The sequence below is a fragment of the Arvicanthis niloticus genome, chromosome 2 (genome assembly GCF_011762505.2).
Source record: "Arvicanthis niloticus isolate mArvNil1 chromosome 2, mArvNil1.pat.X, whole genome shotgun sequence".
NCBI classification, from domain to species: Eukaryota; Metazoa; Chordata; class Mammalia; order Rodentia; family Muridae; genus Arvicanthis; species Arvicanthis niloticus.
In genome coordinates this window covers 41,885,739-41,908,498 of record NC_047659.1, presented here as the reverse complement: position 1 = coordinate 41,908,498, position 22,760 = coordinate 41,885,739, and the positions used below count along the sequence as shown (strand labels likewise).

At 40.8% G+C, this 22,760-nt stretch overlaps 1 protein-coding gene across 1 annotated transcript in view; it reads left to right on the top strand.

The window, feature by feature from the left end:
* Positions 1 to 22,760, top strand: part of Galnt3 (polypeptide N-acetylgalactosaminyltransferase 3) — a 37,420-nt gene that overhangs the window by 3,765 nt on the left and 10,895 nt on the right. Inside the window, exons 2-6 of the mRNA XM_034494530.2 lie at positions 9,789 to 10,412; positions 14,509 to 14,681; positions 19,038 to 19,187; positions 20,835 to 21,069; positions 21,705 to 21,822. Of these exons, the coding sequence (XP_034350421.1) occupies positions 9,898 to 10,412; positions 14,509 to 14,681; positions 19,038 to 19,187; positions 20,835 to 21,069; positions 21,705 to 21,822 (1,191 nt within the window). The 5' untranslated portion in view covers positions 9,789 to 9,897. The remainder of the gene's footprint in view (positions 1 to 9,788; positions 10,413 to 14,508; positions 14,682 to 19,037; positions 19,188 to 20,834; positions 21,070 to 21,704; positions 21,823 to 22,760) is intronic.

Sequence of the window (22,760 nt, the reverse complement as noted above, 5' to 3'; positions counted from 1 at the left end):
TTTTATGAAAATGTTTTATGTTATGAAACAGATGTAAGAGATGAATTATAGGAATTATTTCCTCTCCTCCATAAAATACTAGATTCAGAATTTAGATTAAAGTGCTGATTTATTGCTTGACAGATAAGAGCATAGGCTGCTCTTCCAGAAAACTTTCAGTTCCTAGTACCCATATGGTTGCTCACAACAATCTTACACCAATTGCATGGGCGTTCTCTTCTGGCCTCTTTGGGCCTATACACATAAGGTGCACACATACATGCAGGCAAGCCATCTGTACATATAAATGTATACAAATATATTGAAATAAATCAATGAATTAGATTAAGACTGAGGGTATTGGCATGTACCTTTATCCCAAGCATGTGTGAGGCAGAGGCAGATGTGTTTGAGGCTGATCTAGTCTGCATAGTGAGTTCCAGGCTGCCCAAAGCTACATAGCTGAGATGTCACATTTAATGCTCACCCCACTCCATTAGATCCCTATGTGATTTGTAGTGATACAGTCTTGGATTGTCTGATTGGGGATAATTAACATTTTCAAAGACACTTTTAACTTTAACCCATTTTCACATTCTTGGTGGAAGGAAATTTTCTCTTTCAGAAAACATTACTGTATTTTATAATTCGGAAATGGATAACACAAAAAACATTAAGATACATTCAGTTCTCTGGTCCATAAAGTATAGTAATATATTTGGAATAAACAGATCATTTATTAGTCTATAACCTGATCAAGAAGGAGGATTTTCTGTTACCTATTCAGATGCACATCTAGTTAATACAGGGTTATCAGTATTCTATAATCTGAGTAATTTAAACATAAGTAATGTAGTGTCAGTGACAGCATTGAGGTTAAATCAGTTCCAACAATGGCAGGAGACCAAAGTACATTAATTTATGGTAAAAGAGAAGCAAGTGAGAAGTAGAATTCTAGGTCACTAGTGGCTACTGACAACTAGACAAAACCTTCCTTCATCACTCTCTGAATTGAAATCATAATTCTGTAATCTTTTTTCTCTACTTGCTTGAATTTCAAACCATGAAAACTAATTTGCTTATCTATATGATTGCCTGTTGGGTGTCTTTTACTCATCATAATAACTGGAGATTATATGTGTATAAACCAGGACCTTCATCATAGCACAATCAAAAACGAAAAAGTTTCACTTCCTGTAGTCTATTTATAGATGTTAGAAATTTTACCATGTCTTACCCACAAAAATTGTGTGTGACTCATTTGTTAGCAAAACTTGAGTTCACTTGGAGTCAACCTGAACTGTCAGGAAACTGCCATCTATATACTACTGGAAAAATGTATCCTGACACAGAAAAAGTGCTGATTTTTATTTCATAGCACTGCCCTAGGCCCCAATGGATTAGGTACATCAATCATGCCATTATCCTAATGTTAAAAAAACCTTTGGCTCAAGTACTATCTGGGTATCAGGCCACAAATGCATAGGTTATTTTTTTTTAACCCTGATTCATCAGCTTCTACAATAGTTACCATCTAAATATTTCTGTTCCTCCAAAACACATATATAGAAATCTAATTCCATGTGTGTTGGTGTTAAGAAATGAGAACCCGAGGCAAACACATTTAGTCTGAACATCGGGGAGCAGAGACTTGCTGGACTCTGTGAGTTTAAGGACACGGCTGGCTTACATAGCACACTATAGAATAGCAAAGGCTGCATAGTTTAGAGTATCTCAAAAAACAAAACAAAACAAAAAAAACCTCTAGTGATTGGGTCATGAGGGCTCTCTGCCTTCATTGGGGTAGGACAGTTGGAGAGTTGGTAGCCTTTTGTAATTCTGCTATGTGGTGTGTACATACCAGTGTGTCCATTATGGGAAGGGGCCTGCTCTGCACATTAGATCTGTCAGCATCTCAGCCTTAATCTTCCCAGTCTCTAGAGTATGGACACTTCATTTTTGTCTACAAATCAGCCAGAGCAGAGTACTCTATTATGGCCTCGTCAAAGAGACTAACACAGCAATAATCAGCTCACTTGTCCACACGGTCTGCTTAACGTTGTACTGTGTCCCCACCACTACAAAGTCCCCTCCCTCTCTCCCCTTTTTCAGACTGTTAACAGGTCTTATCTAGGATACCATCCTCACTTCCTATCTGACTCCTTATGAGCTCTTGTCATCCTCTAATCCATCCTCCGCTGAATCCCCAAGGCGATGATTGGAGAACAACAAACTCTGTAAACCGGAACTGCTTTCTGCAAGCTGAGTTTGGTGGGGGAAAGAGCCAAGTGATGCCAGCTGGGAGGGTGGCTTAGTGACAGGACCACTTGCCTCTTGCTGTGGGGGCCCTGGGTTTGATCCCCAGCACCAGTTAAAAGAAAAAGAATGTCACAGAGGAGGGGAAAGCATTCGGAAATGGCAATGTTCTGGGGGAGCCTTTGATGGAACTTGACTGTTTACCTTCAACTTCGACTGCTAGTATGTCCATCCCTTTCCTTTGGGTTCTGTTACTGTGGGACTGTTGTGTTCTTGTCAGATTCGGTTTTCAGAAATGAAAGGTTAACTTTGTGGTGGATTGACCACGCAGCTTTTGTTTGTAACTACTCCTCAACTGAGAACATGCTTCTGGTGAGGAAGACTGAGAGGGCAGGTCTTACTCAAGTATAGTGTAGTTAGGCTAAACCAAAGGTGGAGGGCGCGGACAGAAAAGAAAGAAACAGAGTTCTTGATATTAGCTATTCTCCTTTAACATTTCTTACTAGTCCCTGACCAAACCCTGTGTATTTTATCTCTTACATAGATGCTTCCCAAATGTGCCTGGTTTTTCTCCAGGCTCAGTAAGACCATCATCTCTCCCCTGGACTTTTGTGATAACCAGTCTTTTCTGAACTGTTTCTGATCTCTTCCTGGTTTGTTCTTCACACTGCATCCAGAATGAGACTTTTCAAAATACTTGGCCACAGTGATCCCTTCTCAAAGCCCTTCCACGCCCTTAGGGTAAGACCAACTCTTTAATGTGGCCTGAGGTCTGGGCCTGACTCAGCTGCTGCCACCCCACCCCCACCCCCTCCTGCCTGAGCTCTGGCAACCGCTTTTACTGCCAGGTTCTTCTTGCCTCTAGGTCATTGCCAAGTGTCATTCTCTCTTCATGCCTGTAATAAGCACCTCCCTGTCTCTGGGTCTGTCAGCTAATTCTCAGCCTTCAGGTTCCAATCTGAACTCCTTTGTTTTCACCTCTAACCAATAAGGGGAATTCCTAAGCACTTCCCCCACTCCTCCTTGCATTAAACTTTAGCCTAAAGAAATAAAGACCTTCTTGGTACTCAGGTATATATCAACCTTTAAAATGAATTACCTCCAGGAAGAGGGTAGCCAACTTTAATATCTACCCCACGTGTTAAACCATGTTTATCAATTTGCATGTAACCTTAAATTTCACAGCTATCTGTGACATATATACTGTTTTTCTCCTTTTTTTTTTAAGAGAAAACAGAGGTTAGTTCATTTACGTCAATCTAGAAGGTTCTTGAAATCTCAGAAGACACAGAACCATGAAAGTGTGATTTCTCCACCTATGTGTAAATAAAATTAAATGGGACTACTAAATGAGTCGAAACTGTAACAAGGCTCCAGTTACTCGGCCACCCTCTCCTCAGGCGCCTCTAACAGTATTCACCTTTGGAATAATATGCTTCGAGTATACTCTTTCTCTCTGGGATTTGTCATTGCCTGCTGACTTCTCATTATGGCAGATAAATATTTATCTCTTTCAGTTACAAATGTTCCTGCTATTCCTTCCTCAGCACAGAAGCCTCATTCTTTGTTTGCACTGTAATATTTATTTGTTAGGATTATATAGATATTCACTACACATGGAAACAAGCCCATTGAAGTTTTGTTTGGTATTTGAGACACATTCTAATATATAAGGGTGACCTAGAACTCAATGTGTAGTCCAGGATGTTTGCAAGAGTCTCTTTCCTCAAACTTCTGGGTGTTTTGACTGCAACTATCTGTCATCACACTCAGCTAAGGATTAGTCTTTAATGTAGTTTTTCTTTTATTTGATATAGATAGAGTCTTCTTGCTGTATATACCTGAGACCAGGTTAGCCTCAAATGCTTCTTACATAACTAATCTTTATCTTTCATCCTCCAAGTAGTTGAGACTGCCAGCATATGTCCTGTGACTAGCTTAGAGATTGCTTTAAACTATAAGGTTAGTACTTAAACAGTTTAAGAAGAATGACTTGCCCAACTTATCCATATTTTAGTTGGGGCCCAACTTTGTATTCCAAGATCTCCTCAGTTTTACAGTCTGACCATCAGATTATTGGTCCCTTCTCTCTGTCTTCTTGTTCTGCTTCAACCATTGCTGTATGGGCCTCTTCTAGGTCTTCTGTCTGTGATTTCCCTTTGAGGGCGTCTCTGAGTTGCTAGTTTTCAGATACTGTGACTCTTCTTATTTATTCCCTCTATTGTTTTGTGTAATGTGTCTTCCTCAGCAATGGTCTGTGGGGTTAAGAAACTCTAGATCCTGCATTATGAAAAGCATTATCACCTTTGCATGTTATCTTCATGGTTGATTTCACATTACTCTTTCGTGATAGTCATCATTTTCAAAAATAGCACGCAATACTTTTTTTTTTTTCCATTTTTGCTGTCTCACAAAATTTTCCTTCTAGAGCAGAGAGTTCACTAGCAAGTTCCTTCCACCAAGCAGAGAGTCATCTTCAACTCAGATTGAATTGCACGGCCTCCCTAACAACTGATTTGCCGAGTACAGCTGATTCTTAAGTCTCTTTTCTTTTATTCATCTCTTGCTCAGATTATTTTTAATTCTCCCATAATAGCCTCTACTCTCCCATCTGACCTTCCCTTTCTCCAAAAATAATTTATGTCCAGTACAACTTGTTTGTTTTTTTAAAAAGATTTATTTTATTTATATTAGTATACTGTAGCTGTCTTCACATACACCAGAAGAGGGCATCAGACCCCATTTCAGATGGTTGTGAGCCACCATGTGGTTGCTGAGAATTGAACTCAGGACCTTTGGGAGAGCAGTCAGTGCTCTTAACCACTGAGCCATCTCTCCAGCCTCTAGTACAACTTTAAAGGGTAATCATTTTAAACTTTCAGTTTTAGTTATCATATTGCTTATAACCCCCTAAGACCTTACCCATTGTTTAAGGAGTTAAGTCTAAATACCACAGGATTACAGACTCATCCCTACTCTGTTTGGAACTTGGCATTCAGGACAAGGACACACAGCTTCAGTCTGTGACAACTGACTGCTCCTGGCCTTAGGGAAAATGACCCTATCTGAGGTCAGCTGTTAAAGTAACAGTTAAATTTTATGCTGACACTGGTTTATGTCCAATGTAAGCTTGTAATAAAAGAAGCTGTTGGTTGCCTAGCCACCGAGAGAAAGAGGTGTAGAAATACCAAAGATGACTGGAGCAGTCAAATAAATCTATTTTATATTTCATATTCAGCACATTTGCCCCCTGATCTCAAAAATGCTGTAAATGATTTGAAGTATTGAATTTGATTACGTTACAGCGAGGTTGACTAACTAGGGAAGGATTAATGGGGAAACTTACTAGGTAGAAATTCAAATCCTTCAGGATGTTTAGATGGAGAGTTAGCAAAGTACAGCCCCGGGGCCAGATTTGGTGCACAGCCTGGTTTTGTACAAAACAAAACAAAAAATAACCCCCAGCCCCGAAAACAAACAAACCAAACAGTTTAGTACGAACACAGACACGATTATTCACTTTATGCTTTGTCTTTTTTTTTTTTTTTTTTTTTTTTTTTTTTTTTTCTTTCTGGCATTGAATAGTCAAACTAGAGACCCTAGGGTCTTCAAATCAAAAGAAAGGAAGGTGGGAGGGAAGGGACTAACGGACTCTTCATGGAGAAGTTGCTGTCATGTCTACATGCTGGTCGCCACTGAGAGGACAGCACGAGATCTAGGGAAGAGTGGAAAGTAAGCTGGTAGGAAGATGAGCACGGCTGAGCACAGCTGAGCACGGCCGAGCACGGTGGAGAAACAGAGCTTACTAATTAGTAAGATCTCCACATCCCTGTCCTTTAACACTCTCTGGCCTTCAAAGGAAGAGTGAATGGACAGAAATGGCCTTCTACTTAGGAGTTTTGTACCCCCAAGCCCATAAGTGGAACAGCTGATTCTGCTTGCTAAGTGCATCTTGGACACTCACCCTGCGGCTACATTCCATAGGCTCGATCAATATTCCTTCCCCAGGTGTTGTGAAACACACCCAAGGGCAGTGCCCTCTCACCTGTGAAGGAGCAGTCGCCAGGATGAGCTTCCCAAGCTCAGTGGTGTTAATGGGATCCAGTAGGCAGTAGAAGCAAAGAGGTGATGGCAACCATTACTCACCAAAAGGCCAAGTAGATACATCCTTCCTCATGGAAGGCAGGGAGGGTGGAGAGGCATCAGAAAGCATTGTCTTCCATGTCTTTTCTGGTGCCTGAGATGTTTCTGGCAGATTCCTAGTGGGACAGGAATGAATGAAACAGATGGGCAACTTTTAGTTGTCAGAACTGAGAATGATAGTTTGTGCCGTTTTCCCAACCCTAAGCCAGTTCACAGAGCCAGTTCACAGTTCCTCAGCTGGACTGACAGCCATTTACTAGAGAGTAGCCCTGGGAGAGAAGGAAGTGCTCAGATTTGAGCACCAGTTCCTAGAAACCGAAAATACCAAAGTAGCAACTTACCGTGGTCAAGTAGCAGACGGAGTGGCACTCACATTCGGCTTCGCTTCACCAACATTCTCCCTCCTCTGAACGGGGCAAGGGCAGGCCAGCCTTTAACACGGTTCCCCAGGTGACACTTTGCAAACCACAGCACATTGTCTCCTTCAGCCTGTGTCTATGAGTTCTTAGGGGGATTTTCTTAGTCCAGATGGTAGAGAAAGAAAACTCAAGCCTGATTTACAAATGAGTTTGCAGTTATCTGGTAGCCCCGAGAATGGACCAGTGCAGAACTGAGCCCTGCACATTGTTAGTTGTGAAAGATTTCAAAAAAAAAAAAAAAAAAAAAAAAAGGAAATTTTACCTAAAGATAGAAATTGTCCAGTATGTCTAGGATGAGGGATGTCGGAGGTGTAGATCTTTATTGACTGCCTGGGAGTTACTAGTGGTCTATGTGGTTGGGACCTTGAAAGACTCGAGCTGATATCTGAGGATATGTATTTAACCCTTTTAGCAGAACCTGAAAAGGTTTCTCTCTCATCTAAAGACACCAAAAGATTTTTGACTTCAAGAGAAAGCTTTGACTGATCAAGTAGAGGAAATGACACACCCATAGACCCTCCTAAGTATTTCTCCTGTGACAACTGAAACAGTGCTCAGCCCTGTCATAAAGTGCTTCAAAGTCACTGAGGATAACAGGAGATTCCCTTCTCGGCTTCTGGGCTCTTAATGAACACACTTGTGCCGCCGTGCAGCTCCATGCATGGCTTTCCCTAGTACTAGGCCCCTCCAGGGAATGGCTTTTCTAGAGCTGGCCTCTCCCCACTCCATTCTTTTTTGGGGGGCTTGACTTGGGCAGTAGAGCTGTGTCCTCCCAGCCTAACCCACAGTTACCCAAACTTTCCCAGACTTACACAGAGGTCTGAAACAATTGGTCATTTGTGGAGGCAGCTCTCTACCCCAGGCAGCCAATCCAAAGTTACGTTGTCCTCAGCTGCACACAGAAAGAAAAGAAAAAGAAAAAAAAAGTGCACATGACTTCTGAAGTCAGCACGGCACCTCAGTACCTAACCCATCCTAGGAACCTGCTCCTCTGTGTGAATAGCCTCTTCCGGGACTCCCAAAGGCAGGTTTCTGACAAACCTCAGAACTGTTGACTATCTGTGTTAAGTCTATCACTGAATGCATCTGGCTCCTATTCTCTTACCAAATGCTACTGAGTAATCCTGTCGCTGGAGCCTTCCTAGACCTCCCTGCCCTTCTCGTGCCTCCCTGAATATTGCCTTTACTGGCTGACTTTTCTAATACATACAGTTGGTTAGGATCCTCCCTTAAAATCATCAGCCCCTGAAACAAGAAGAAGGACAGGGTAAATTGCAGATTCCCTGGAAGATGTTCAGGTGTGTCCTGACTTGGACTCTATCTGACCTCGCTGTGTAATCATGCGCTGTTTCCTACCTGGACTTCCCTTCCACTGCTGTGTTTGGGTCTGGCCACGGCCTTTCTTCTAAGCCTTCAAAAACACCTGCCATCCAGTCTCTCATCTGTGTCTTGTCAGTCTACCTAAAAGTGTACTATCTTTCAAGATTCTGTTCAGCCCTGTCAGTCACTGGTGGGCACTTTCCCTTAAGATTTCTGGAAACATACCCTGCCTTTTTAGTCTCCCCATAGCACAGAAGACCCTGTTTTGCCTCTTGGCCTGCCTTATATTACCTTGAGAAGGCTCAGCCTCTGGTATCTGAGGGGAAAGGCCATATGGAATGTGGTGGCCCCACCTAGAACAATATTTGACACATAGGAAATTACAGAGCTATGTGAAGATTTGAAAGAAACGTGAAAACGTCACAGGTCACTTCATTATAACATGAGGCTCCTAAAGCTAGAAATGACCAGAATTATTGGAATCTTACTTTTATGGACAATAGACAACATAATTGAGGCATCGTTTGGGGCCAAGGTTAATGTGCTTTTTTTATTTTGAATTTTTTCTTAATAACTTAGGAACAAATGTTGACTAAAGTGTCCAAGTTAGTTTTCACTGTCACAAATGACATTTTCTTTCATTGTTTTGAAGGCCGGGGGCCAACGGCCAATTTTCCTTTTCTCACTCCTCCTAATGTGTTGGCTACAACAGTGCATGGCATGGAGTCACATACTGAGCCCTTTTACAGAATATATTTTAAAGCACCATGAAGAAAATCAACTTCCAGCCTGATTCAGGCTGTCATAAATTCACGTTGGCCCAGGACCTATTGAACACGGTGTTCTCCCCTCATGCTCAATTGCAAACAGCCCTCCATCAAGCCAACTCCTGTCCTTTAAACTCTGCATGCCCAGAGACACCTCAAGTAAAGCTAATGCATTTCACATTGTACTTTTAGGCTTTGCTTTTATGAGACTTATGGAAATAGCTGTTGAAAAACAATGACTTAAGTGCCTTTGCTGGCCTTGCTGTAGAGAATCTACCATGACCCACAGAACTGTCACGTGAGCACATCTGAGAGAGAGCAGCAGCTGATTTCCTGGTAAAGCTGCTTGATCTGTTCCCTTAGCTGAGGTGATGTTCACAGGTTAATGCCCAGCACAAGAAAAGGTCACTGGTGAGGATGTTTGGCAGCACATGCTAGCATGTCTTTACTTTCCAGTTAGTCTGTCCTGTTTATAATCTGCTTAATGAAGTCTTTGACTCCTTGGTTATCAAGTGAAGATACTCCTTTTTCAATTCTAAAAATATATTTGTAATACAGTATGTGGTGTATATTACATAGTAATAGTAATCGTTATTGACAGAATTAATAAAATGTGTGTGTGTGTGTGTTCGCACGTGTGTGGTTTTGTTTGTGTTTGTTTGCTTTTGTTTTATCTGGCAAGAAAGTTGTATTCTTTCAGCGGCCCAGTAGATCATAGTCAATTACCATAAGTGGTTTCTTCTTGAGGTATAATTTTCTTAAGGTTTAAATGTCTGTGTATTCTTTAAGCCATAAGAGTACATTGCAGCTCATGTTCAGTTGTTGGTTGAAGTAATGAGTTGTGCCCTGACTGTACGAAGGAATTGCTCCTAATACTAATGCCATCTATCATCTCTGTTTCTAGGTATTACCATTTAAAGAAACCCTTTTACCGGCAAACCTATGCTAAAGAGTATATGTAACAAAGGAAACCATAACTGTTATCTGTCAAGGAAGAAGCATTTAATGCCAGAATGGCTCACCTCAAGCGACTAGTAAAACTGCACATTAAAAGACATTACCACAGAAAGTTCTGGAAGCTTGGTGCAGTCATCTTTTTCTTTTTAGTAGTTCTGATTTTAATGCAAAGAGAAGTAAGTGTTCAATACTCCAAGGAGGAATCAAAGATGGAGAGAAACTTGAAAAACAAAAACAAAATGTTTGACTTTATGCTCGAAGCTGTAAATAACATTAAAGATGCAATGCCAAAGATGCAAATAGGAGCGCCCATCAAGGAGAACGTGGACGTCCCCAAGAGGCCCTGTTTGCAAGGGTACTACACAGCAGCAGAGTTGAAACCTGTTCTTGACCGCCCACCTCAGGATTCTAATGCACCCGGGGCTTCTGGAAAGCCCTTTAAGGTCACTCCCCTCACCCCAGAGGAGCAGAAGGAGAAAGAGCGTGGGGAAACGAAGCACTGCTTCAACGCCTTTGCAAGTGACAGAATTTCTCTACACCGGGATCTCGGACCTGACACCCGACCGCCTGAGTATGTTCAAGAATATTCACTTACCGTTTGTCAGCCGAGTTTCCATGGAAGAGGCGCTAACTCGGGCTGATTCTTTAGGCACCTGGAAGCAGAATATCGGGCAGTGCTGTTTGTCTGATGTTTGCTTTGTTCTCGTTGATAATGCTTGAGGTGGAGTATCCTTAGCTCTTACTGGTTTGGCAGTGGAGGTATGAAATGTACCTTCTGAATTAGGAAACTGAATTCTAGACCTGCTGTGTGCTGGGGAAAAAATTTTTTTTTCTCAAATGGCATAATTTCTTTGTCTATTTAGGAACATTCGGACACTTTTTGTAGAAATGTGGGAGGGAAAGGGGTTGTTTTCATGTCTTTGATTTGCTGTGGAATAGAAATGTTTTTTACAATGTGCCAAGATTTTGAAGCTCTTAGGTAGTTTACTGGTTTGTGAAGTGTGTCACATGCTTTGTGAGCACCGTCACTACATGACTATATCTCAGAATACCCTGTGTCTTGTACACTTTGCTTTAAGGGTGGATGTTGTTACAGCTACTCTCCACTTGCTCAGAGCTCTGCTGCTGCTTTCTCCTGTCTGTAGAATTAGCTTCCAGGTACCGAGAGGCAAGTGTCCCTGGTGTCACTTACATACTTGTCTCAACTGTACAGGATCTTTCTCTGCTAATTAACTATTCGGGGGCTGGAGAAATGGTTCACAGGGGAAGAGCACCAACTGTTCTTCCAGAGGTCCTGAGTTCAATTCCCAACAACCACATGATGGCTCATAACCATCTATAATGAGATCTGGTGCCCTCTTCTGGCATGCAGGTAGAATATTGTATACATAATAAATATATCTTTAAAAAAAAAAAAAAAACCAAAAACTATTTTGCTAGCTCTAAGGAGACATTTAAATGCTATATTTGAATTACAAAAGGTGAGATGAAATCCAGCAGTCCCGATCCATCGATGAAATGTTGAGAGCACAAGACAGGCACACAGGCAACCGATGCCGACTGTATATTTTGTTACCTAATGGTCCTAGTAGACTGCATTTGCCATTGAATCAAAACAAACAAAAAACGCAGACTTTTGTAGATGGGTTTATTCTTTTACTCAGATTTGGCCAGATTTGTGATTGTGAGTCCCTGCTCCTGCGTACATGCATCCCTGCATGCTGAAGTTGCAGGTGTAGATTTACGTAGCTATTCTAACCAGTGTGGCTCAAGGACAAGTTGCCCATCACTTCAAGGTAAATGTGGGAAGAAACGGTTGCTCTGTAACATATCCCAGCGTTTCAGAGTTCCTTGCTTGTATCACTAGATTCTGATGCAGCATTACGTTTTATTAATTCTGGGAGAATTCATGACTGAAAAGCGACCCACATAAAAATTCATGAAGCATAGTTTTTATTCATTGAGATGTCACTTACAATCAGCTGGAGATGCGCATTTTAATTCTAGCATTAGCAAACTCCAGTAATGCTCAGTAATGTAATTACTGAGGAAAGGACAATCAGCTGAGCACTTAAAGGCAGCTAAGTTTTAGGAGTTGGTGCTCTCCTCTACTACTTCCTGGATAGCACTTTGTCAGGAGTGGGGGCTGGGTGTGTGTGTGTGTACTAAATTCCAGTCATTTCCTAACGTTGAATGTAACCAGTGTTAGCACAAGCCTTTCTTCGGTAAAGCTCATAGCCTTTTTTCAAGACTCATCAGTCATTTGGGTCTAGTTTCTCTTAGAGCTAGGTGATAAACTGATTGATAATTTAAGCGGCTTCTAAATGCTGAAACATACACATTTCCTTACAGTAAATATAGAATCTCTGTGGCAGCTCATTTGATTGCACTATTTTAAAAGAAGTGAATTGGCTTTTTAGCATAAATTTACTATGTACATTATTTCAGAATGATTGCAGTTTATAAAATCCTACTGAGAAATGTTATTGCTTTCATTAATGATATAGCTAACACTTTGCTAAGACCCTCCTGCTGTCACTTTTACTAATTCAAATTAATAGTTATCTATAAGGCAAATAAATCCTAGCTTACTTAAATAGAAGGAAAGCCTTGCATGATTAAATTGATAGCATTTTACTAGTAGTGTGTGCGTGTGTGTGTGTGTGCGCGCGCCTGCACACTGTTTTGTATATTGCATCTTTAATGTTATATAACTTTTCATTGATACTGTATTGACCACATAGCAAATAAAGGTATGTAAAAATCCTTTATTTCCAAATCCTCTTCCCTCCCTATACCATAAGATAATACCATGCCATAGAGTTCGTCCAGAAATCTTATTTAGTGTTTATGTTGGTTTATAAACTATTATGTGTTAAAATAAGAACTTATATTTAGTAACTTCTTTCTGTGTCATTACTGTAAGGTAAGTGTGTGTGTGCGTCTGCATGTGCATGTGCATGTGCGTGTGCGTGCGTTTGTGTGTTTTATTCTTACTTGGTAGTATATTCGGAATTCAGTTTACAGTGTGGCATTGTACCTCCAATGGTGCATTTTTATTGCCCTCTCCTTTCCCCTCAGCTTAGCTGACATGACCTCTTGACAGGTCACTCTGATCTAATTTCTTTCCTCTTCCATAAACATTCCACCCTACTGACCTTCTTTCAGTAGAGTCCTAAACACGTTGCTACCGACATATGGATATAAAAGCTTTTTGTGAGAGAATTTGATTCGTTCGGAGGCCCAACTGCCACGCTGGAGATGGCCGTATTGGCCATTCAAAGCAGCTGAAGTTTCTTGGGTCTTATCTCTACGAGTGAATGATTTACTTCCTTGCCTTTGAGTTTGAGCAGCAATGTTTGATTGTCCATGTACTGTTTTTATAGGGTGGGAAAATGATAGAGTCTGCTGCCCAAAATGATACAACCATGTTTGACATTTACGTGACCATATAGACAACGTTGCCTTATCAGCTGCTCTCCTGCACAGAACACACATGGTTAATTTTATGCCCCAGTGTTGTCCTCAACTCCAAAGGCTGGCAACTGTGAGGATCGTGGTATCACAAGGGCTGGAGGCTGTACTGAGCACTGTCACTCTCCTGTCTTCATTAATTTATAAATAATGTTTGCTGCGAAGAAGACAGTGTCACAAAAGTGAACTCGATAATAATAATATGTAACTTATGTAACTAATGCTTTGAGGTAATTGATGCTAACACTCGTTAGTCATGTTAAGACCAGTTTGGAGTCCTTTTCGTGTATACATCTATGTAACAGATAGTCATATGCATGAGACTCTATTTTAAAGACAGGTCTCAGTATGTAGCCTTGACTGGCCTCTTATTTGCCGTGCAGACCAGATTTGGCTCAAGGTCCCAGAGATGTGCCTGCCTTGACCTTCCAGCTGCCGTTACTGAGTCATGTATGATCATGACTGTTCCAGTGCGATGCTTTTATCACGAATATGTAGGTCTTTACATTTCTAAATGTGTCCTGTCGAAGGACAGCTCGAATATGATAGGTCTTAATTAATGAGCAAATCACATTATCAGAGTGAGTTCCTCAGTACAGATGGGTAAGCAGCACCAGGCATTTGAAGATCATAAGACCCTGGGTTTTATGGTGGGCTTATTTCCTATTTTGAGTCCATATATAAAGTAAATTGATCAAATCAACCTGGGAAGTGCTTAGGAAGCACACATCCTATACACACAAACATGTCTAATGTCAAATCATTCCAGCAAAACTGATCAATGAAGTTATACAGTCTAAATCAAAGATAAGGAAAATGGGTGACTTGGACAAGAAAACAAAATATTTTGGTTCTTATCAAGCAGTAGCTAGAAAGCTTGTTTTGTGTGTGTGTGTGTGTGTGTGGCTTCATTGATGGGCTGTATTTCTTTCTAAAATCAGACTGTGTAGGAAACTGAACCGTCACATACTGGACACAGTTCGGCAGAATGAGCCGCCTACTGAGCTTTGCTTTAACCTAGTTATGTTTATATACCACGAAGATAACTTCATATAGGACGAACACCACCTGCTGTCGTTTGGGACGAGGATGATGAAATGGTGACAGCTTGAGCAGCGGTGTAGAAACGGTGTGACCACAGTGAGCTAAGTCAAGAGTCATAACTGCTCTCCCACTTCTTTGGCTTTTTCTAGATGTATTGAACAAAAGTTTAAGCGCTGCCCACCCCTGCCTACCACCAGTGTCATAATAGTCTTTCACAATGAAGCGTGGTCCACACTGCTTAGGACCGTCCACAGTGTGCTCTATTCTTCACCTGCCATACTGCTGAAGGAGATCATTTTGGTGGACGATGCTAGTGTAGATGGTAAGAAAGCACATGCTTATCAATAAATTCGTGTGATCATGTCCAAAGTCTGCCTGGTTTGCGTTGTCCGCCCTAGGTATCACCCCAGAACCTGATGGGGTTGGGTGGTGTGTGACGGGTGGTGGAGTCTGACTTTCAGGATGTCCCAGTTGGACGTTTGGGGTCACGAGACTCTCTGAACACCCTTAGTCATCATAACTGTAGGTCTGGGTGTGCGGATGTTACTCTAGAGCACAGTGACTAAAGACCCAGAAGTGAGCCTGAAGTAAAGCTGCCTGGGCTAGAACCCCAGCCCTGGTCCTAACCGGCTATGTGAATTTGTTAAGTTACTTCCTCCTCTTCAGCCTCAGTCTCTTTATGGGTAAAATGGAGACAGTGTCATGCTGTTTCGAATGTAAATGATGTCATTGCCTTCTAAACCATTGAAAAGGAAAACTGCAGTGAGTCTAATCAGTATGCTGCTGACTATATGAAGCATCCCACTGTATGATTCAGAACTGGAGCATTGTTGGGTTTTTAAGTATGAAGGAATTCATGTAAGTACCATAATTAACAGGTGATGTTAATAAGTGCCTGATGCCACAGTGTCACTCCATTCTGGTTTATTCAGGCATATCCCCCATTGTAGCGCTGAGGAACTAATAGAGACCGTGCATGTCAGGTAACTGCTATACCACAGAAGTGTGTCCTCAGACCTGGGCTTTAAAAAAAAAAAAAATGCCAGTATTGTTTTTAAAATTAGCAGTGTTCTTTAAATGTCTGTTTCTACTTAAAAATCATAAGTCAGATACCAATTAGATATTTTGAATCAGAATCAAAAGTCTAACAAATATTCTGGTTTCCAGTTTTTCAAAAGTACAATTATGAAAAGTGCAAAACAATTTATTTCAGTGATTACGAAGTTTACTCCTGAGTAAACACAGGTTTGCAGTTGGATTCCCAGAAGCTTAATCCAACTTTTAGTTGTTTCTTCATTTTATAAAATTGGTACAAAATGTCCTCATTAAACCCAAAACATTGTTATGTGCATCATCTTGTATGCACAAGAAAAGAAAAGGGTGAGTACCCGTTAGGTTACATTACTTGTGTCCCTTGTATCCCTATCCAGACATGGTAATGTGTGGGCATAAAATAAAGCTATTAACCTCATCACATCTCCACAACTCTGTGTTTCCATGGTTTTACTTAAACATTGAAAATAAAGTCAGGCTGTATTCCCAATAAAGAGAAACATTTGGGCAGGAAAGAAAACGCTTCCCAATTCAGAGATTTTTGACATGAGTGTGATAACTAGTCTCCAAATGAGGAAGTTTTTATAATTCTTGTCTTCTGGACTCAACTTAGACTCCATACATTAGATGTGGTGTTGGGTGTCTACAACACCAACTGATACCTGGGGCTGTAGCAAACAAATAGAAAAAACAAAGAAACAAAACCCAGAATGGGCTAAGAAAAGAAAGGGGAAATGGAGTTACACACCATGTTGATCTTTGATTCTAACACCCTTTCCGATTACTTTACCACTTAATTGTAACTAGCTGGTATTTTGCTGCTTAATCCGATTTTGTGGTTCTTCCTGTCTGGTTGGACAGCAGCCAGTGGGTTTTAAGTCATGCTTGATTAAAATCTGTGTCAACTCTAAGTTTACCTGGAAAAAGCCACTAATACAGTCTTAAGGATGTTTTCTTTTCTTTTTTTTTTTTTTTCTCCTAGATTTCTCAAATGTCCTTTCATTACACAGGGTTTATTCTGTGTGATTGTCCCAAGTAGTGAGACAATAGAGGCATGGCGAATTTACTTCTAGTGGGCATTCAGTTGAAAACCGCCTCTCTATTTAAAAGCTCAAACAACCATTGAATTAAAGGACACAGAAATGAAGACATACCCATCCATCTTCTTCCTGTTTCAACCATTCCTTTTATTTTTCTTTCTTAATCACTTTCAAAATAAAGCTTACCTAGTTACATTAGCGCCATACTCATTTAAAAGTTAACATTTTTCACCTAACACTGGTTAGTGCCCCCCCTTTGGGCTTCAGAATATTTTATTTGATGAACTAGACATTTTCCCAATGGCTTACCTTGCTTCTCCATGCCACACAGGTGGCAGTGAGTGCTGTCCAGGAGCTTGAGTCACTGGGTTTACTTTGCCCTTCACATCTACCTACACACACACACACACACACACACACACACACACACACACACACACACACGAAGAGAGAGAGAAACAAGAGACAGGAATAGACAGACAGAGAAACTAGTCCCTGATACCAGTTTGTTTAGGAAAAGCAGCATGAGATGTGGACATTCAAGTACCAATACGATAGTTAAATCATAGTGATAGCCAAACTAAAGGTAACATTTTAAGAGTAGCGCCACCTGGTAGGCCTTGCATTCTGCTGTCCAGGAGTCCCATCTCATTGTCCCAACCATCACCTGTGCTGCTAGTTCTGTCATGTCCTCCCTGGAGATAAGGAGTCTGAAGTATAGAAAGGTTACAATAACTTGTCTAAGGTCAAAAAGTTAAAGGGAATACTGCTCAAACCCAAGATCTCTTATCTGATGTAATTTTAACACTTATCTTCCCCAAATGGAGTATGGGTTGGATAAAATCTAGAGAGCAGATAAGAATTTGAACATAATGTAGATGTTTGGGTTTTCTCATTTGTTTCTTTGTTAATGATTTTCCTATATTTTGAGTGTCGGTGTTTTACCTATATGTATGTTTGTATACCACATGCCTGCAGTGCCCAAGGAGGCCAAGAGAGGATGTCAGATCCCCCGAGAGTGGAATTATAAATAGTTAACCAGAATGTGGATGATGGGAATTGAACTTCAGTCCTCTGGAAGAACAGCCAGTTCTCTTAACCTCTGAGCCATCTCCCCAACCTCTTTCAGAGGTGGGGGCAGGATGTATTGGAAAGATATGCCACAACTCTAATGAGTAAAGCCACATGAACACCTTTGAAATTTGCAAGTCACTGAAAGTATTTTATGGTTTTGCATGTGGGTATAGTGCAGCCTCGCATGTATTGAGGAGACTATCCCCGGCATACCTACAAGGAGTAAGGATACCAAGTCAGTGGTAGCAACAGGGAGATAGTAATGCTTAGATTGCCTTTCCCTGGGTGTTCTTCCTGGAGTACCTGATGGATACTTAACCTTCACAACAGCAGCATTCCCCCTTTGTATCTTTGAGGATGCCTATGTCATCCAAGCCAAAGCCAAACTGCTGTGTTGCCTTTGAAATATGGCAGGAGCAAACGCACACACGCCGCAGGGTGTTACTTTCTCCATACACTCCCCCATGTATGTCAGTCCTGAGCCTAACAAGGTCACTTAGACTCAATTACACACTTAACAAGAATTCAAAAATTTAATGGCGGGCTAGATGCATTGGTATAAGCTGTAATCCCAGCAACTTTGTAGGCTGAGGCACGAGGGTTGTACATTCCGTTCTAGGCCAGCTTGGGCTTTGTAGCAAGACCATGTCTGAAACAAACAACAAAACAAAATGCCCACCACACCAAAAATAATTTAATAGCACAGAGTAGACTGAAGGTGCTTAAAACTATAAACAGCCCTTGATGGACTTGATTCCGTTTCCTTTCATCAATATTCTCAACTTTTGCTTCTTATCTATCTCATCCAAACTCAGATGTTTAGTATCCTGAATCATGTATACTACTGTGGCCTTCTCTGTGCATCTAACTGCCTGATTTACGTGCTCCTTTTTAGTTCTGTATTGGGAAAGAAATCAAGAGAAGCCACAAGTTTTCTGCTGATGGTAGAAATGCCCCCCACCTACCACAACTCTGAACATCCCCTACCTGTCTTTTCCTTGGTGTTCTGGTATTTACGCTGTATTGATCACTGCCTAACAGCTAGTGAAACTGAAATGTATTGGTGGCCCATCATTCCTTGCCGTGATTCTCAAATTTTTTAGAACCAGCTTAAACATTTATAGTTCTGTTTTGTGATTTAAATTAAAATCTATCTGGCCTCCATAATCTCTCTCTGAGAGCTTTCTAAACTCCTAGGGGTCTGCTCCATGTAAGCTTCTCAGATGCCCCTGACATATTGTATGTATTTGTATGCACTGGATGGAAGAAGTCCAAGCCATAGCATTAGGTAATATGGGAGTTATAATTTGTATACAAAGTCTCATTTTGTTGAAGAGTTAAAGGTAGCAGAATGCTTTTTTTTTTTAATTGACAGATTGAGCAAATGAATTTAACAGACTCTTGACATGAATTTAGAAGGGTCAGTGACTGGTGATTTCGTTAGCTTTCACATGTTATATATGAAAACAAATTTCAATAAACGCTAATTTTATTTTTTTTCTCCTTTACAGACTATTTGCATGAAAAACTAGAGGAATACATAAAACAGTTTTCTATTGTGAAAATAGTCAGGCAGCAAGAAAGGAAAGGCCTGATCACGGCACGGTTGCTAGGGGCAGCTGTAGCAACCGCCGAGACACTCACGTTCTTAGATGCTCACTGTAAGTGCCTGTTTACAGATGGCTTGTAACATTCCTCCTACTCCTCTTCGTTTGAAAGTTAATTTTCTTTAGATGACTAATTGTGTTCTCCTGAATAGCATCTTTAACTGACGACAGCCATGACAGGCCAAGCAGCTAGCGGCTCTGCATCAGAGCTTCACCTATTGAGCTCCTGACTCCTCGGTGTTTACGGAACTCAGCTTTCCCTGTGGGTGATTCTTGCTTATGAACCCCCTGCCCCAGATGTTCATTCTTTAAGAAAACAGAAGACAGGAATGTTTCCTTGCTGTTTTTCATTCCTACACTGTGAGGTTGAACTTTTATCTAGGTATAATCAGCAGCATCATTAAACTTTGTTTCAATACTCCCACTTTTATAGTTCTTTTTGTGCCCCCCCGCCCCCCCGAAGAGTTGTTGAATCTCTTCTGCCCAGGAAGGGGTATCCTGCTATCTCATCCATGAAGATTGCAGTTCTACTACTTTTGTTACACTGGGGTGTTTTTCCTGTGTTTCCATTGTTTTCAGTGGCACTGTTGATAGTTTTAGAAAGCCATTTGGAGTCAACCTGCAAGGGATATGCTAGTCATTAACAAAGCACTTAGTGCCCGGTACTGTAAGCTTTGAGAGTTTATGAATGCTTGACCTTGTCCTGCCCAGCTCTTGGGTTACACTTCACCCAAAATCTGGTTGGAACACACACTAACTATTACAGAAAGGTTTTTGTATTTTGTTGTTGTTGTGGAGAGCTGTCACATCTAATATTCTCTTAATCTAGCAGTTGGAAAATAAATGGAGATTGAGAGGTGTTTTTCACTGATCCAAAACTGCAGTAAGATCTGGTTTGGAATTCTTCTTCTGCTGAACAATGGTTCTTCTGGTCCACGACTGCGACATTTAATTTAATGAGGGTCTCACCTGTGTGATATGCAGTCTGGTTCAAGACCATGATTCTGACTTTGATGGGACTCTCTGGCCCAGGCCCACTTCCATCAGGACTATAGCAGCTTTGGATAATTTTTCTCTAGTCACTAAATTCAGAATATTCTAACTTTCTGACTCCCTTTTTCATAAGACTCAGGAAGAGAAATTAAGATTTCAGTTACTGTGCTTTAGCTATGGAGAGGAAAACTTACTTAAATAACTTAGACTAATTTTAGGGCTAAGTGCAAAGGTTACCTTGATTCATAGCCCTTTCTTAAAGGAAAAGAGGGGCACATGTATTAGTGTCTACTTCCTGTTCTTGGAGAAAAAGGTCATTGTCTTTTAGAAGAATTTTCCTTACTTTATTATTTTTTTTTTAAATTTTATTCTTATCACAAGAGCCCTTAAGATGTCCCTTCTTTTAGAGGTCTGTTGTACAGTATGTACAACATACTATAGTTCACACACACACACACACACACACACAGACGAGGTGATGAGTAGAGGTTTTATTTATCATGATCATAGTTAAATGTGTGCATGCGTGGGCATCAAAGCAAGCTGTGTACTGTACATGCATCATTTTTGCCAATTACCCATGTATATATATTCAAGACACAGATGATCTTTTCCTTCCAGTTTCTCCATAAACTTTCACGCAATACCGAAGGGTGGGGCATCTTTGAGCATCTCCGTTAAATTGACATTAGCTTCTGCGTTGTACAGGTGAGTGTTTCTATGGTTGGTTGGAACCTTTGCTGGCCAGAATAGCTGAGAACCACACTGCCGTGGTGAGTCCAGACATCGCATCCATAGATCTAAACACATTTGAATTCAACAAGCCTTCTCCTTACGGAAGCAACCATAACCGTGGAAATTTTGACTGGAGCCTTTCCTTTGGCTGGGAATCACTTCCTGATCATGAGAAGCAAAGAAGGAAAGACGAAACCTACCCAATTAAGTAAGACGCTTCTCCCATGCTAACACACCGTAGCACCAAATGCTGCCTCCGTATATGCATCTCCACAGCAGCTGCTCATGTGATAATTCTTAATAATGGAAAAAAGTTCCCTTTATATGGATTGGAATGTACTAAGTTCTTCTGTATGATATTATTGAGCAGCCAGTAGGATTGAGTGAATCCTCATGTCTTCATAAATCATAGTTTTTTAAGAAAATAAAGCAGGTTAAAGAGAGATACAATAATAATGGAATATGACATTTTTTAAAAATTAATGCCCTTTATTGAGATAACATTTTTGTTCTACTATTTATTTTTTAAATTATTATTATTTATTTATTTTTACACTCCAGATTTTATTCCCCCACCCCTGTCTACCCTCTGACTGTTTTGAATCCTATACCTCCAACCCACCCACAACCCCCATCTCCACAAGGTTGTCCCCCCCCATGAAATTTTTTTAAAGTATTTACTTCCCCAAAACCTTAACCTTGAGGAACTTTTAACTATTCATTATCTACATGAGATTTTAAATATACTAACTCCTTACCTGTAATGTCAGTTTGGTTTTTCTAAATGGCTTCTTTCATCTTGTCTAATCTATATAACAAACTATGCTGATCTATTTCTTTTAGGACCCCCACCTTTGCAGGAGGCCTTTTTTCTATATCTAAAGAATATTTTGAGCACATTGGAAGTTACGATGAAGAAATGGAAATCTGGGGAGGTGAAAATATAGAAATGTCATTCCGAGTAAGTTTATGGAGACTAGACACCGTAGCATGCATGTCAAACAGTGTGAGGTGTTGTGTTCTGAGCAGCTCATACCAACTACAGCAGATGTATGCTGTCTTTATGTATTTAGTGCTTTCTATAATGTAATTGCTGGAAAATTGGCAAACGAGGCTACGTCTGTTTAAGTTGTAATTTGATATATTTATTCATGGTTGCCAATGTAACAAGAGGAATCAGTTAAACTCCTGTGTCCAGGCAATAACACCAATTAATGCACTTGTAGCTACTGAATCCCAGCCAAGACAAATATAATTAAGCCTAGTGCTTCAGGAAATGAGCTGATTATCAGGGGAGTCCGTATGGAAAACATTTATTTATAACTGTAAAAGACACTAGACGAAATTCTTTGCATCCTATGAGCTGCTCTCCTCCTTTTCATAGTGCATGTTATAAGTTAATAGAAACCAAACAAGGCTTTTAGTAGGCATGGTGCATGCTTGATATATTCAGTTTCATGAGTTCATTTCCGTGGCAGCCATGTCACTCACTCTTAGTCCTTTAGATTGGAATGTATTGGGGGGTGGGGGAAGAACTAGGAATTAGAAGGTTTAAGCTTTGGCTCTGACTTGCATACTGGCAGTAGTGGCCTTAGCCTCTTCAGAACTGCTGAGGGGCAGGGGCCTTTTTAAACTCTGCTCAGCGTTTCCAGCCCCTAGCAAACACTGAATCTCCATGCAGTTTGCTGAAGTGAGCTTCTGAATGATCTGATGTGTTTAAATGAGAAAAGAAAGAAGTCTGAGCACCTCTCTCCCTTGTAGCATCTACTGTTAAGCATGGCTTCTTTTTAGGTCTTTTACTTGCTGATGGTTGGCAGGAGAACCAATTGCTAAGGCATGGTATTTACAGCCACTGGAACTGGTAGGCCCATCCTGGACAGGCACAGCCTTTTAACTATT